At 31.3% G+C, this 17,100-nt stretch overlaps 1 protein-coding gene across 1 annotated transcript; it reads right to left on the bottom strand.

Moving 5' to 3' along the window:
- Window positions 1-1,235: 1,235 nt before the first annotated feature.
- LOC132731212 (uncharacterized) lies at window positions 1,236-16,871 on the bottom strand. The gene is made up of 7 exons (XM_060717347.1): window positions 16,656-16,871; window positions 13,310-13,453; window positions 12,846-12,949; window positions 11,237-11,345; window positions 10,614-10,776; window positions 8,728-8,925; window positions 1,236-7,503 (listed from the first exon to the last, which is right to left on the bottom strand). Exons 1-7 carry the CDS (start codon window positions 16,665-16,667, stop codon window positions 7,259-7,261), a joined length of 975 nt encoding a protein of 324 aa, XP_060573330.1. The 5' UTR covers window positions 16,668-16,871; the 3' UTR covers window positions 1,236-7,258.
- Between the last annotated feature and the right edge of the window lie 229 nt (window positions 16,872-17,100).

Below are 17,100 nucleotides of genomic sequence, written 5' to 3'. Positions count from 1 at the left end.
CCATGACCCAATCACCTCAAACTAAGCAAAAGGTATGTATTTAGAAGGCACCAGCACACAAATCTCTATAATGAAGAGGGTACTTATTATTATTATGTAAAACAGTAAAGTTTATTTATATATCTCCTAAACCACTTTGGTGATCTTTACCAAAGAGATGATTCTTACAGGACCCTCAAGAAAGGCAATTTTATGGACTTCTTGTCATAATAAGTGAAAGACACCAAATCCTATTCTGAGGTACATCATTATAATAAGAGGCTTCAACAGAGTGAATTGTATTATTTAAAAGGTCTATCAATTTTATAAGTTTGCTTATTTTGCATTTATGTAGGTGTTTCGAATTCATCAGGAGACTTCAGTTGGATAAATATACAAAAGAAACAACAACAAAAACTTATCACAATTTACTTTCCATCAGATTCAGCCCTCTTTAACATTTATACACATAAATAAATTCAGACAATAACATTTTAACATCATACAGAAAAACAATACATTTTAGCACTTATATTTTGCTGAATTCCTAATTCGACTGTTCCAGCTTCCTTTTTTGACAAATTGTCACCTTTTTACAATAACTGATTTACTGCTATTAAATTTAGAAGGACTTATCCCATTACTGCCCTAATAAGGCGAAATGTCTTTTATAACTTATCAGACAACAAAACGAAAATTTCAAGTTGGTCATCCAAAAGTATAGAGTGTGGACTGCATGGATTAACAGGCTGGCCTGGCTATAAATAGAGTGTGGAATGTATGGTTTTACTAAGCCTAAAGGCTGCTAAATTTTGGCTCCAGCAGTCTAACAGTTAAGATAATTAGACATTTCTTATGACATAATACATAAACAATATTACATTTTAACATATTCTAACATTTATGAACACTTCACTCCTCATTTCCATGACAACATTCCATGGAAATATCAAATCAATATTTATACATAAAGAACTTTAAACAATTTCAAACACAAGATCTTACATGATCTGTCCCAAAATACATGTTATACATGTACATACACAATTCAATATTCATAAATTATTCATACAAAGAATAGTTTCAATGAGATAATTATATTCTAATTGTCTTATTATATTTCATCATGTTTCTTAAATATTGTGAAAAGTTACCAATGTATAATGAAATAAAAAAGAATATGAATATAGAATACACATCACTTTGAAGTAAAATATTTTCCATATCTCACTTTCAAATATTTTCCATATCTCACTTTCCATAAAGACTCATCGTCAGATTACTTAATAACAGAAACAATTGTACCATAGGAAAATACAACATCAAATAAATAATGGAAACATTTTAATGCCATCTATGCAGATTCCCATTATCCTTGAACGCAGTATTTTCGATGATTCGAAAATAATAACAAAGGCTATTAACAAAGCATTCATGAATGGTGCAATTAGACAAATCACTTGCATGTTTGCCCAAGGTGTTAAGACATTCTCCAGGCATCATTTTCAAACCAGCTTTTAAGTTTCCTAGAAATGCCAAAAGTTCAAGAGTCTGTTGCTAAAAGTACATTTATTTCATTTGATGTCTGTTATAATAGCCATGTTTCCTACACAAGAAAAGATTGTTTGTTTCAGACCAGACTATTTCCAATAAGAACTGAGTGAATGTTTAACCACAAATAGAACATTGCTATAGAATTAATATTAAAGCTGCCTTCAGCTTTTATTTTTTTCTAGAAAAACAATTCTGTGTTGTTTCAAACTATAAGTATTTCAGTAATTTTATCTTGGAAAAGTGTATCATTTCAACATTAAGCCTTTTTCAAAACAACGTTTTGAGAGTTATTAATAGCGCGTCAGTGATGTTCGTTTTTAAATAGAAGATCAGGCAATCTTTTGCTTAACCAATTTACATATAGAGAGACATATTGATTTGACAATTAAATGAAATGATTTATATAAAAATAACATATTTAACCTTTAGAAAAAACTCAAGGCCGCTTCATAGCTGTAACTTGGTACACTTGAAATAAATATAACCATCAGGAGCTCACAAAAATTCAGCATACTAATCTAATCAACTACTTGTGTAACATAAACAATAGTGCTTATATAGCAGGTGATTGCTCACCTTAGATATATTAGTAGACTAGACAAGGTAATACTTTCTATGATACAGAAGTAGGTCACTGAGTCAAGTTCAAGGAAATTCAAGGTCAAATGTTAACTAATACTAACTATATGACTAGGAACAACATAAACAAGATATGTTCCTAAAACATAAATGCCCTTGTCCCAAAACTGTAAACAAATCATAAAGTTATTATGAAATTTCTTGGGATTTTGAAAACTTGACATTGAAGAGATCAAGGTGAATATGGGTTCAAGTGTCATATTTTAATACCTCAAAATGGAGCTTTTGCCTAGAAATATACTTTGTTCAATATAACTTGTAGAAACAAGAGCTGTCGGTAGGACAGCAACGCTCGACTATTCTTAGAGCTTGATAGTAAAAAAAGCCTTGATTAAAAGGTATAATTTTCTAAGTAAAGAAAAAGGCAAAATGTGTCTTTAAATCCATATTACAGTTATAGGCCTTGGAGAGAGTCCTATTATGCTCTCAAAGAAGAGTATAAAATTTCAACATGTTTCAAAGCCTTATGTCAATGAATTTTGAAAATATTTGAGGTATTACAAAAACTTTAACGTAAATTCTAAGTCGAAAAAGGGGCATCATTCTGTCAAAATGCTTGATAGAGTTACCTCCTACTGTCTATATGTTGTGGTCATGATGTTGAATAAGTGTACAAAGTTTCAAAGCCATTTGTCAATGGACTTTGAAAATATTTGAGGTATTACAAAAACTTTAACGTAAATTCTAAGTCGAAAAAGGGGCATCATTCTGTCAAAATGCTTGATAGAGTTACCTCCTACTGTCTACATGTTGGGGTCATGATGGTGAATAAGTGTACAAAGTTTCAAAGCCATTTGTCAATGAATTTTGAAAATATTTGAGGTATTACAAAAACTTTAACGTAAATTCTAAGTCGAAAAAGGGGCATCATTCTGTCAAAATGCTTGATAGAGTTACCTCCTACTGTCTACATGTTGGGGTCATGATTGTTAACAAGTGTGCAAAGTTTCAAAGCCATATGTCAATGGACTTTGAAAATACTTGAGGTATTACAAAAACTTTAACGTAAATTCTAAGTCAACTTTAATGTAAATATTAAGTCGAAAAAGGGGCATAATTCTGTCAAAATGCTTGATAGAGTTACCTCCTCCTGTCTACAGGTTGGGGTAATGATGGTGAACAAGTGTGCAAAGTTTCAAAGCCTTATGTCAATGGACTTTGAAAAAATTTAAACTATTACAAAAACTTTAACATAAGTGGTTACGCCGACGCAGACGCCGACGCTCGGGTGACTGCAATAGCTCTACTTATTCTTATTGAATAGTCGAGCTAAAAATATGTTTTTACCAAATTTTATGTTTTCCACAATTATACCCCTTCTAAAAAATCTTGGTACTTAGTTTGTTAATAAATACATTTTAACCTCTGCAAAGCAACACTGTTCTGGAGACAAAGATTATACCAGACAGTATTTTCCTGACACCCTGAATTTGTACATTCATTGCAAGCAACAACTATAGGAAATGTTGAATTGATAAAAATGGCAAAGATGAATTGACATATAAAGAGATTGACAAACATTTCTTACTAATCTGAACACATGCATACAAAAAATATATAAAAGTATCTATTGTTCTGAGAATTTTATATCAAAGTCAAATTCAATCTAAGCTTGACAAGTTATTAAAGCAGCATGCCTTGAGATTCATGGTAACTTCCATGACTTTTTTTTAAATGTTTAAAAAAGTAAAATATTGATAAGTAATCAAAGAGAGTAATTTAAACAATGCAAATGGCACATAAAATCTATGAAAAAATTGCCAAAATTAGGTCAGAATGTGCAAAATTAGCTCTTATTGTGTTTTTCATGCAAGTAATTTATTACATATTAGTAATTGTGAATGCAAGTATTTTTACTTTTCTTAAAATCTTAGTATATTTTTCTCAATGTTGATTTTCTTCAAATATTTTGGCTCATTTGTTGGCATACTGCTTTAACCCATAACATGCTGGAACTGGAGGCATCAGCTTATGCCATAAGTATAGAACTAGGCCAGTCTGCACTTTCATACCTTCTGACCAGGCTCTATACTGTTGCTCACTCAATTTTTTGTAGTTTGATATCGAAATTATTTCTACCTCAACCTGGATTGTTCCATATTGAAAATTGAGCAATCACTAAAGATGATTAATACCACCCTAAGTCACCTTAACTACATGAAATATAAGTGGTCTGAAGCAAAATTTGAACTGGACCTATATTTCATGATGTATCATCTGTGTACCAATAATAATTACAATAAATTGCTTTGCTAAGAGTATAATAATATGCTTACCATTATTTTGGTAAAATAAAAAGTAAAATACTAAAAGTAAATAGTCTTCTGAAGCCAATAAGTGAATAACAGGGATTAAATTATGCCAATCTACCTATCAGAGTAGAGGTATAATAAAGGTGAATATATGGCACAGGTACCACAGAGAAAGGTTTCAAAATTGTCAAAGAAGAAGTTATTTTCTTCACATGTATCAGGTGGCCTTCAACAAAATACCTAGTCGTTCTTCAAGCAGATATTGTCAGCAATGTTCAAAAATTGTATGTGTTTTAATTCTGAGATGGCACTACAATAATGTGCTTTTGACTATTTATATGGCTTACAGTAACATCAAGGCAAGCTGTGCTTTAACTATTATACTAGGTGTGCTTTATCTATAATAATAACTGTGGTTTAACTATAATACTATCAGTGCTTTAACAATGATACTAGCTGTGCTTTTTTATTCTAATGCATTAGTGATTTGAATAATAATCCTATATATTTTTTATAAACTGTTAAAGCTAACAGTGGCTTTCACTACAAAGATGTATGTCACCTAAAACAATGATTTCCACTCCTTAACTTGCTTTTAACTATATTGTGGCAAACAATGACTTTAACTTAAATTGTTCAATGTGGTTTTAACTACATTGTGGCTAACAATGATTTTAACTACAATGGTTTGATGTGGCTTTAACTACATTGTGGCTAACAATGACTTTTAACTACAATGGTTTGATGTGGCTTTAACTACATTGTGGCTAACAATGACTTTTAACTACAATGGTTTGATGTGGTTTTAACTACATTGTGGCTTACAATGACTTTTAACTACAATGGTTTGATGTGGTTTTAACTACATTGTGGCTTACAATGACTTTTAACTACAATGGTTTGATGTGGCTTTAACTACATTGTGGCTAACAATGACTTTTAACTACAATGGTTTGATGTGGTTTTAATTATGATGTGACTAATAACAACTCTAACTCAAATAATTTGAGGTGGTTTTAACTATGTTGACAGTTGTGGCTAACAATGACTTACTACAGTGGTTTGATGCAGTTTTAACTACACTCTGGCTAAAATGACTTTACCTAAATGGTTTAATGTGGTTTTAACTACATTGTGGCTAACAATTATTTACTTCACCTAAATTGTTTTGTGTGGTTTTAACTATGCTTTGGTTAACAATGCCTTTAACTGAATGGTTTAGTGTGGTTTAAAGTATGTTGTTGCAAGATTTGCCAACCTAAATTTTCAATTTATATAGATAGCTGTGTTTCTGACTTTGTTGTGCCTATCAATGTGTTGTTATAAAATGGCTTATTGCTATTTGATAATAATTATTTTATATTAGCAGTAAATAACAAAAAAAAAAAGCTTTGGTAATTGATTTGATGCTTTGCTTGCAATTCCTAACAATGGAATGGCTAAAAGTAATTTAAGATGCTGAACTAGCAGTAATTAAAAAATAAATTGCAAACAACAATTTACTAGAGGTAATTCACAAAGTGTGTGTTATTATGCAATAAAATCACTGTTCACATTCTATATTTAGACATGTGACATAATCATTAAATATGTGACGTAACCACTAAAACTGCGATGCGCTGAAAATAAGTACGAAACAAATCAGGCGCAATTTAGCTTAATATGAGGTAAAGCAGCATTTATTTGTTAATGTCGTGTTAGAATCGAAATAATATATCCAAATCGGTGATTTTATTGCTTGATAAAATCACTGTTTGTCGTTCGAATGCACATCATTATATCACATGGGCTACGCCATCGTGATATTGATTCCTCGCATCGGAACTACAAACAGTGATTTTATTGAGCGATAAAATCACAGTTTGGGATATATCATTTCTTAACCATACTATAAATAAGCAGTACCTGTAATTCTCAATACAAGGTTAACTGTAATTTATGATGCTTTGGTGGCAATAATTAACAGTGATAGAAATGACAATGACTTAACCTTGAATAGAAACATTGACTTACAATAAATTCTAAAATATTTTTGTTTTGTTTCTTGATTGGACATAAAATCTCACAATGTATTTTTTAAACAATATAGAACAACAGTTGTAAGATGGAGCTGGTAATTCCGCCGAATCAGCTATTGCTTCCTTTGCATTTTTGGCAATACAGTAAGGTTATAGTGATTTAGTATTTTGTATGGAAGTCAAAATACCACTTAGTTTATTCTTATACAATTGTGACATAATACGTCACATTCATCGCTACTTTCTTCCAATGCTTAGCATCTAATATGCTTTTAATTCTAATATTCTATTATCAAAGCATTATAAAACATATGTTTGCCAAGGTTCCAAAAGAAAAAAAGTATAATAATTGTCGAGGCTTGATGTATCTTTAAAGCTGCATGCCTCCAGATGAACCCCCCCCCCCCCAAAAAAAAATCCAAGAAAATAACTTTGAGAAAAATGTAATTTTAAGAAAAGTAAAATTATTGATAATTCAAGTAATAATTTACATATAATATGCAATGAACTACTGATTTTCAGAATTTATCACCATATTTCTATTACATGACTAACACAGTAAGGGTTACTTTTGCATATTTTGACTGCTGTTTTGTAATTGACAATATTTTACATTTTCAAAATTTTCTTGAAAATAAGTATGAATTTGGAGGCGTGCTGCTTTAAAACAAAATCATTAGCATGGACAATTTTTTTTCTCAAAAATTTATCATGTTAGGGTTTACCACTCAGTGTGTTAGCTATGAACTACATGTGTATAATGATATTGCAAGTCATCATGTAATGAACTGTGTTTTACATAAACAGGTCTGTTTCTCAAAACATTGCCTGAGTTTGCATGTAACCATACTGTTGTTGAGGTGCATTCTGATATCCTGTGTTCATTGGCTGATTATATGATGATGTCCTTGACCTTGAGGTCATATGTGATGACTGTGACCTTGACCTCTGTTGTTGTTGTTGTTGCTGCTTCTTTTGTAAAACTGGGAGGCCCTGCTCCTGAACAAGTTTTTCTAAACTACTAAAATGTAGTTTTGTTATGAGTTGCAACTCTTCAAATACTGAAAAAAGAAAATAGCTATTGATGTTAAGAAATTCTTTCTCAGTTTTTATTAAAAACTTGGTTCATGAACTGTCAAGGTTCTTTGGTTAACTGTGCAAAAGTTGAATATCTGAAGACATTTGGTCTGTTTACAGGAAATCAAAGTTCAACAGAAGTGGGGCAATATAATTTTAACTGTATTGATGAAGTCTTTCAAAACAAAACTTAGCAAATTCAAAGCAAGTTGTTCTCCTAACTAAAATAGTCAAGGGGATAAAAAGTTCTGTCTTAAGGACATCATGCTCAACTACACTCATTGCTTGATAGCAAAATTGAATCTGGATAATGTAATGTTTTCTGAGTTCAAAATGGGCCATAATTCTGTCAAAATCCATGATAGGGTTATGTGCCTTGGATAGTGACCTCCTACGATGCTCTAAAATAAGTGTGTGAAATTTCAACCTATTTCCTTTAGTAGTCTGGAGATACCAACTTGCATGAAAAAACTTAACCAATGTAAGATGGTGATGATGACACAAGGGTGAGTACAATAGTTCTCTCCCTCTTCTTCAATAGTATATGCTTGTATGATTCCAACTGATGGCATAGTCACGCCATTATCAATTTGGCATTCAAAGCATTCATTCTTTACCATGCTGGCATCAACTGAATCTACCTCATGCGACCATGTCAGACCAAAATCAGCTGGAACATCCATACTGTCTGCATTAGTTTGCTATTCAGTTACTTCATTTTTTTTTTTATAATCCAAAACATAATTTAGTCTTTAGTCCAAAGATGGACAAATTTGTTTTTTATATATTTAGAATGGTAGGGGATTAATACCAATCCCTTAAAGGAACTCAACTGAGTTTTTTTGACATGACAGGACAGGAAATAATTTTTCAAAATAAATGTTTCATTTGATGTAGGTCTACACCAATAACATGTGCAAAATATCAGATCATTTCCTCAATCAGTTTTTCTAGAATAATCATTTTAATATGAAAAATACCTAAAAATTATTTCAATCTAATTAGATAAGAATAAGATAAAAATACAATTTTCAATTTATTTCTGAATAAATTTTAACTACTTTTTCTCATCTTTTTGTTTCAAGTACATCAGCTGATCTGCATAAGAAATTTAAATTTCATGTTAAAACAGCAGTATAACACCATAGTGAAAAAATGCAAAACTCTTGTACAAACTCGTAAGGTTAAAGGTTAAGTACAACATATACCTGGTCCAGCATACTGCTTGTGATCTGATGTCTGAATGAGAATTTTCTGAAGAATGGTTACCATAGCAGCCGTAGCTAATACTTTCTCTGACAATGGCAACATTGAGAAGTAATCAAAATCTATCTCAAAAGGATTTCTTGGGGCAGGATAAGTACATAACTTCACTAGCTCTGCTATGATATCCCATACAAAAACATCTGTGAAAAAAACAACACAAAAAAACAATGAATTTAAAATTAAAATTAAATTAAAATATTTAATACAAAGATATCAGGAAGACATGTTTAACTTGGATTTGGTATATTAAATAACATGATAGCCCTTGATCACTTATCAAAGACTGATTGCAAGAAAAGTAAAAAATGTTTCAATGTAGGAATGTGACATTGGGTCACAGAAGGTCAAATATTATACCCCAGGGTCATGATTCATACAATTTTTGTTAAAGTCCACTAGACAATGCTACCTGCCAAACACCTAAGCTCAAGGACATGTAGTTCACATAAGAAGACATAAATGTGTTCTCATGTATAAATATATCTAAAATGAAGGACACCCAGGGCATTGTCAATTTTAACCCTACGGGAATAATTTATATAATTTATGGAGAGGATCATAAAATGATGTTACATTTGTGTATATGCCAAACATCTAAGCTCTAGTCATTGTAGTTTCTGAGGAGATGGTTTTTAAAATATCTGAGGTCTATTTCTGACTCCAGTGACCTGCTAATGCATTTGACTGGAATCATTTATTGGAAGTTTTGTTGAGGGTCATCTAAGATGTACTGGTTTAACTGTGTGCTATAGTGAATTCCAAGTGGCTTTCTGTCGTGATCAGGAGAGTACACTACACAAACCACCAACACCATCACATAAACATTATTTATGTAGAGTTCAATCAAAATCAACCACGTTGTTTTAAGAAATTGTGGGTAAGGATAAACAAGACAACATGCCATCAAAAAGCTCATGTATGAGCACTTTATGGTCAGGTAAGCTAAAAAAGTACTTTCATAACAACTTTGACTGAACTATCACCATTCGTTCATAACATTTAAATACATCATATGTCCATTTTAAATACACAAAATACAACTTCTTGTTAATCAGCAGTATTTAGAAAATGCTGCTATTTAAGTTTTATTAAGAATTTCAAGTTTTAAGTCACATATTGTAACATGTTTGTTAAATGTGGTGCAAGAAAACAAGTTATGTCTGTCTATATCTTCTTTCTGACACAAGCACCTAATTTTGAACAACCAAAATTAAATAAGCGATGTAGATAGTCTCCTCACATGATAAAATGCAATGTTTTAAAGAGGATTCTGATGTGAGGTATAGCTATAAGAAATGCCTTAATAACCTAGCTCAAAGCAAATTAAAGGCATCACTAACAAAATTTATTTTTTGTAGAAGTTAATCATTATGGATTTTTCTATATAATTTCCTGTATAAATAGAGGATATTGAATGAGTGTAGGTTAATACTAAATTTATTGAATAAGTTGAGTAAAATCATCTTATGTGAGTCTTTGGAGAGCATAATATTGTTTTATTCAATGAGTTAATTTAGTAATAGTATTGAATCGCACGAATATATTCTTTTTATCACCTATATGAAATAAGAACAGTAACTTTTAAAAAAAAGAGTCATTTTTCATTGACATGCCTATAATGTAACGCTAACATTAGTGCGCTTTAATGCTATGATTATATAGAGCGCAAATAACATCACGTCAAACTAGTGTAATATCATTTTTATAAAATGGCTATATTACATTCTGTACATTCACCACGGTTTATGTGAGAAAAGGAATTATTTATATAACATGCATTTTGACCACAGCTTATCAACTTAGGCAAATACAAAACATCTGGTGGTACCATTATCTTTCCATTTCATTGTTGTCTTTAATTTCAATGGACAATCTCTTTCCCTGGATTCCCCAGTGAGTTTAACAAGTCGGTCATGATTTGATCTCACCCATACATACGGACAGTTGTATCTACTATAACCAGCTATAAGGAATAAAGTTGATTTCTCATCCTGAAATACATACAAGAAAACATTTTATCCTAATGATGCTTTATAAAGAAGATATTGAATGAGAGTAAGTTTTTATAATGTATTTATTGAATGAGTTGAAAAAGTTACACCAATTTAATATTCTATTCATCAGAGATCTTGCTAGTTTAGTATTGAAGGAATACCCGAAGTGTTGCTTATTTTAGCATCATCTCAATTAGTAGAGGTTACATAACTATAATCACATGCCTACTAAGATAGCTTCCTTACATTACATATTTTAGTATTCTGACAGTACATGATAACAAAGCACAACAACAATGGATAGACAACAGAATTCAGCAACCTTAACCACTAGGCCATTGCAATGACATGAAGATAAAAAATCATAAATAACAAAATAATATTAACTTAAACTTTATATCATAAATCTTATGAATATACTCCATATTAATACAGCTACCAGCAGATATTAACTTACAGTAGGTAGTGACTCCTCTGCACTAGGAGATGCTGGTGGTAAACCTACATCTTTTACACCATGGGTACTGAGAATCATCTGTGAACGGACGGACAGCATCAGTGATCGCCTAAAATACAAATATAAATGTTAAAAAGCCTTTCCTTTGCTGCATAGTTTAAACTCACGAAAGAAAAAAAGCAGTAGAACAGAGTTTTTCAACAACCATTTTCCATACCACGGCACACTATTTGATTTTTTTACAATATCTATCCTGTATCTAAATTACCTTATAGATACTTATAGAAAGGTCATTACATCAATATTTATAATCATATTCAAATGCATTTTGGTAACCTGGAAATTTGGTATTGCATTTGGTAATTTCTGACTTGTAACTTGATATACTAATGTATTCTTACTGTTACAAATTTCTTACAATATAATGACATAAGCTTCGGACATGTGCATTTTCACAGTATTTTTAAATAATCAAACCACAAGAGGCCAAAAAATGCAACAAACAAGAGCTGTCCGTAAGACAGCGCGCTCGACTTTTTTATTGCTTGCCAATAAAAAAAGTTTTTGCAGTAAAAGGCAATACAAGAATCTCTGTATTTTTAAAGTGAACAATGGCCATGAGCATTAAGATATTTAGTGAAGAATTATTTTACTGAATTGTGTGATACCCTTGAACACTGCAGCAAAGTTTGAAATGTTTAAGTCAAAAGAGGGCTGGTAAGAAAGAAAAAAAAACTGAGTTGAGCCTTAAATAAATTTAATTCTAAGTCGATAAAAGGCCTTAATTTTTAAAACAAATCCTTGACAGAGTTACCTTCTCTTGCGTACAGATGGGGGTAATGATGTGAAATAGCATTAAAAGTTTCAAAGCAATATCTCAAAGGGTTAAGGCAATAAGTGGATTTTACCCATATTCAATGTATTTTCTAAGTCAAAAAGGGGCATAATTCTGTCAAAAACCTTGACAGAGTTATGTCCTCTTGTCTGTTGATGAAGGTCGTGATGGTAAACAAGTATGGTCAGTTTCAAAGCAATACCTCCAATGGTTTTGAAATAAAGTGAGGTGGTACAAAAAAACTTAACCAAGCTCAATACACTTTCTAAGTCAAAAAAGGGCCATAATTCTGTCAAAACCTTGACAGAGTTATGTACTCTTGTCTGTAGATGGAGGTTATGATGGTGAACAAGTATGGTAAGTTTCAAAGCCATACTTGTAATACTTCTGAAATAAAGTGGGGTGGTACGAAAAACTTAACCAAGGTGTGACGCCAACGCCGACGCCGACGCCGGGGCGAGTAGGATAGCTCCCCTTTTCATAGAAAAGTCGAGCTAAAAACAATAGTTGAATAGTGTAGTCACAAAATAATACAGTTCTAATGTCTTTACAGAGGTGAAATATTTCATATTTTGTTCTTGAATTTGTTTTTTTTTCAAACTGACATTACATAAGTCTTCCAAGTTCATTTGATAAATAATCTTTAGTCAATTCATGCTGCATTTGCTCCCATTTAAAGTGACATGAACTACACATACACAACTTTGGTATCCTACGTAATTACTGTATCATTACTACAGATTGTGTATGTATGTGAAATAAAAGAAGTCTTACTGATCATATGGCAGGTTTTGAGAGCTGAAACTTTCAGATTTTGACAATGTTTTCCTCTCTGTCTCAGAATGATCTGGCTTGCTGTGAACTGGACTAGATATACTCTGTAATGATGATGTAAATATTGTAATAAACACAATAACAAACATACTTATAATATTTTAATACATCTTTGACATTTTTGGTTAGTTTCATTTTTGGTTAGTTTTAACAGTATGCAGTGCTGGACATTAAAATTGAAATGCACTGGACTGGTATACTCAGTGAGCGTCAGGATAATTATTATAAACTTATCATATGAAAGTAAAACAATAACAATAGAATTTCTAAAACACCATAATATACAAATTATATATTATCAAATTAAGGAAGTGTATAAAATTTCAAAGAAAAAGTACTAAATGTTCAGCTACTAACAGATTCTGACACACCACTGATTATAAAAAAGAACCACCAAACCTTACCTGAGGGTGATTTAACACGCTCAGTACCATTTCCTCCCTGCCACGCATATACATCGCAAAGTACTTAAAACCTTTTACCGTCCCTAGTTTCAGCATCTCAGACAAAAATGCCTGGAGCTTTTTCTTCAGCATTGCTTCCTGTGACTGAAAAACAACAAGCAATCATTCCCTTTTATGCTTTATACAGAATTTATTTTTTAGTTTTATAGTGTGGAAAGCTGTAAGCTTAAAGAGACAATATGTAATCCAGAAACCAACCAGCAACAATTATTGATTGCTCAGTTTCTTACAAAAACAACTGCTTGCCCTTTGTTGTGTTTGAAACATAACAGGCAGCAATCTGCAGATTAGTCAAAATATTTTAACCTACGGGATTTTTAGATAATTTTTGACATGGTCAAAATCCCAAAGGCGTAGCTCTGATCGCGTTGATATTTCGACTATCTGCAGATATTCTAGTTTGACGTATTAACTGCTTCTAGTACTTTTATTTTAACTCACCATCAATATATAAATTACCACTTGTCATCATCTTATTTAGCCATGTAATAAATCATGATAAGCCACATTTCAAGTGCTGAAATTATTACTTGAAGACACGATTCAGACCTTGCAAATATGATTTGGGTATTCATTAGACCTAAGCTTACTGTAATTAAATTCATTTATCATAAGAATGGTATAATTTAAGATTTAAAATGTTTGATCTGTTTTTAAATTGTCCACCTCTTTCCCCTATACAATGTAATTTTTCCCTCTCCATGGGCCCTGCCACAATTCTTTTATAACTTACATGTATATAACTGAAAAAAGCATAGACGCCTCCCTGGAATACAGTCCAATAATAATGCAATTTAGCATTAACCCTTAACATGCTGAATATTTTAAATGGACTTGTCCCACTTCCATTTTGGGACTGTCCATTATCAATTGTAGGGATATCAATTTGAATATTAAAAGTTTGTCAGCCAACAGTATAGAGCCTGGTCAGACTGCACGGTGCTCTATACTGGTGGCAAAGGCTTAATGCTTTCGGTTCCAGCAGTTTAAGGGTTAAGCATTAGATCAATTGAAATTTATTTAAGCTTGATTGTTAAACAATTCTTGCAACATTCAGTCTACTTCCTTGAACTAACCATTGTGCCAGGTGAGGAAACCACATTAGGGCTTGAACCTACAATCCCTGGATTGAGCAGCAGGCACTAGACCATCCTTCTCTTAATATTAACAGTAGCAGTGTTTAAACTTGGATTTAAAGTGTATAGACCAGCAACAGCACCTTGTCATGTTAATAAAGGAAATATGACAGTCTCTTCATATCTTAATTGTCCTAGTAACATAATGTTCCAAAATATTATCAAAATTAAGTAATAATTAAATTAAAATCTCTGAAAGAAAATTTTAAAAAATGCAGGCTACTTAGGTGCTGTACATAAACATCAAGGTACAAAATTGTCATGGTATAATGTGTTTTAGGTCAACAAATACAATTTACAGGTAAAAGACATATCCATTTGTTGTACAAGCATATATTGAAAGGGTTCTTTTATTTTGTATAAGTTTCCAGTATAAAGTATGGTAAAACGAAAGCTAAATTCTGTCGTAGGGCAGGGCAGACGGTGAGACAAGCTGGACTGTATGTTTGGATGGGGCAGACCATATTTTTGGACAGGTCTGATCGTGACTCAAGTTGAGGCGGATCGTGCTTAATTTCAATTTTTTTTTTTTTTTATCTTTTGATATCAATTTCATCCTAAACATGTCATATATTTCAGCATGTCACATTAAACAGATTATTATTAACATTTAGCCTTGCAATTAAAGAATAAAATAGGTAGCGTAAGATAGTGGGAAAGGATTAAAACAAATCTCATCTGTAAAATATGAGAAGTATCACTATGATTAATTGACTATGTAAAGTCATCACTAGACTGTCAATTGTACACCAAATTAAGACAGATGAAAATATTACTTGTATATCATCCAACCTGGCCTGTCGTGTTAATACTTAGGATAATTATGCCTTTGTTTATGAGATAGTACTATTGATACATCCTCTAATATTTATGTAAATTTAGAACAATGAATCACCTATTACCAACCGAAAAAGGCAGACATTTGGCAATTGATCATAATAATAGGGTCTGTTCCTTATGTCCGTATCAAGCTATTGGTGATGAATTTCACTACTTATTTGAATGTTCGTACTTTAATGACATAAGACGTAAATCTCATCCCAGGTTTTACATTCATCCCAATATTTTTAAACTTGATACATTAATGAATAGTTGTGATAAAAATATTCTATTATAATTATCTTTATTTTGTAAAAACATTATGTTAAAATTTAGATAACTAATACTTCTCATTCACGAATTCGAAAACCTAGCTAAACGCCGTTTTCCGGTACTTTCTGTACATAGCTCTGGGGAATTAACCTAATGGAATGTAATAACAAACTCGATGTTTTCGGCCTTTTTTTAAATTAAATTGAAATAAAACAGTTATTTCTTTATAAGAAAATATTGAATATCATTGTATGAATAATTCCATACAAAAAATAAAGTAAATACACAAGTTTACGCAGAAAATAACCTTATTTATTATGGAAGATTCCACTATGTCTGTTTACATTTCATTGATTTTCATCATAAACAATTTATTTTTTACAAAAATTTGCAATAGATATCAATTAACCTCAATTTCTTTCACCTTAAACGGTAAAATAATGATAGAAAAATAGAAATATCATGTTACTGTGTTATGTACTTCATTTGGTGTAATTCCCCAGAGCTAAATCCGCAACGTACCGGAAAACGGTGTTTACCTAGGTTTTCGAAAAGGTCAATTCTCCGTTCCCATTTGTTACAATATAAAATACATGTTGTATTGAATTCAGTACTTGAAATGAACAATATGATCTCCTTTTTGTTTATTTAGCTAGTCATACTTGTATTTTTATATTGTGATATTAGTGATTTTTGACTGTTATTTTTCTGTTTGTTTGTTTGTTATAACCAGTTGCATATTATATGCCTTGGTTTAATAAAAACTGAAACTGAAACACCAGTGTTTTAAATCATAACATATATAGCACTTTACGTTTGAAGTCAACATTCAAAAACATAAAAAACAACAACAAAAAAACACTTGGATGGAAAAGAAAATTTATAAAAAGACCTACAAATGTACAGTAAAAATAATACGTTTATCCGAAATAATAATATATCCGAAACATGAAAACTTTCGAGGATTAACGTCATGGCAATTATTCAAGATAGTGTTTTTAGTGACATGTTCATCGTGTGCTCGAAAATATGGAAAGAAACAAAGAAAAAAATCTCACAGAAGCATCCATTTCAGCAGACACTAATATAGCTATAAATCGTTAAAAAACTGTAGTTTATTGATTTTCAACAAAACGCTTGTTTTAATAAAAACCAAGCCTTAAATCGATTAAGATTAAAGTTCATAAGATACTCCGGTCTCCGGACTTCGACGTTCCCCGGCAAGATACAAATCGACGCTCACTTGGATTTGAATTGAAAAGACTTTAAATGGCAATTGTTTAACAGTTATAATAACCTGAATGATGAGAATGGAATATTTTTTTTTTAAATAAAAAAATGTATATATAATGATGCTTATAAATATTTTCAGAATTTATTTTTATTCACGACTTGGGTAACAGTATTTTCCTTTGGATGATATTTTAACTGTTATCCACAAACCTATGTGTTATTTAAGAAATAATATATCAAAAATCCGCAGATATACGTTAGCTCTATGAT

Source organism: Ruditapes philippinarum, unplaced genomic scaffold (genome assembly GCF_026571515.1).
Source record: "Ruditapes philippinarum isolate M1 unplaced genomic scaffold, ASM2657151v2 ctg2214_1_1_1_1, whole genome shotgun sequence".
In the NCBI taxonomy this organism is placed as follows: Eukaryota; Metazoa; Mollusca; class Bivalvia; order Venerida; family Veneridae; genus Ruditapes; species Ruditapes philippinarum.
The sequence above is the reverse complement of the archived record's forward strand: the minus strand, read 5'-3'. Positions and strand labels throughout refer to the sequence as shown.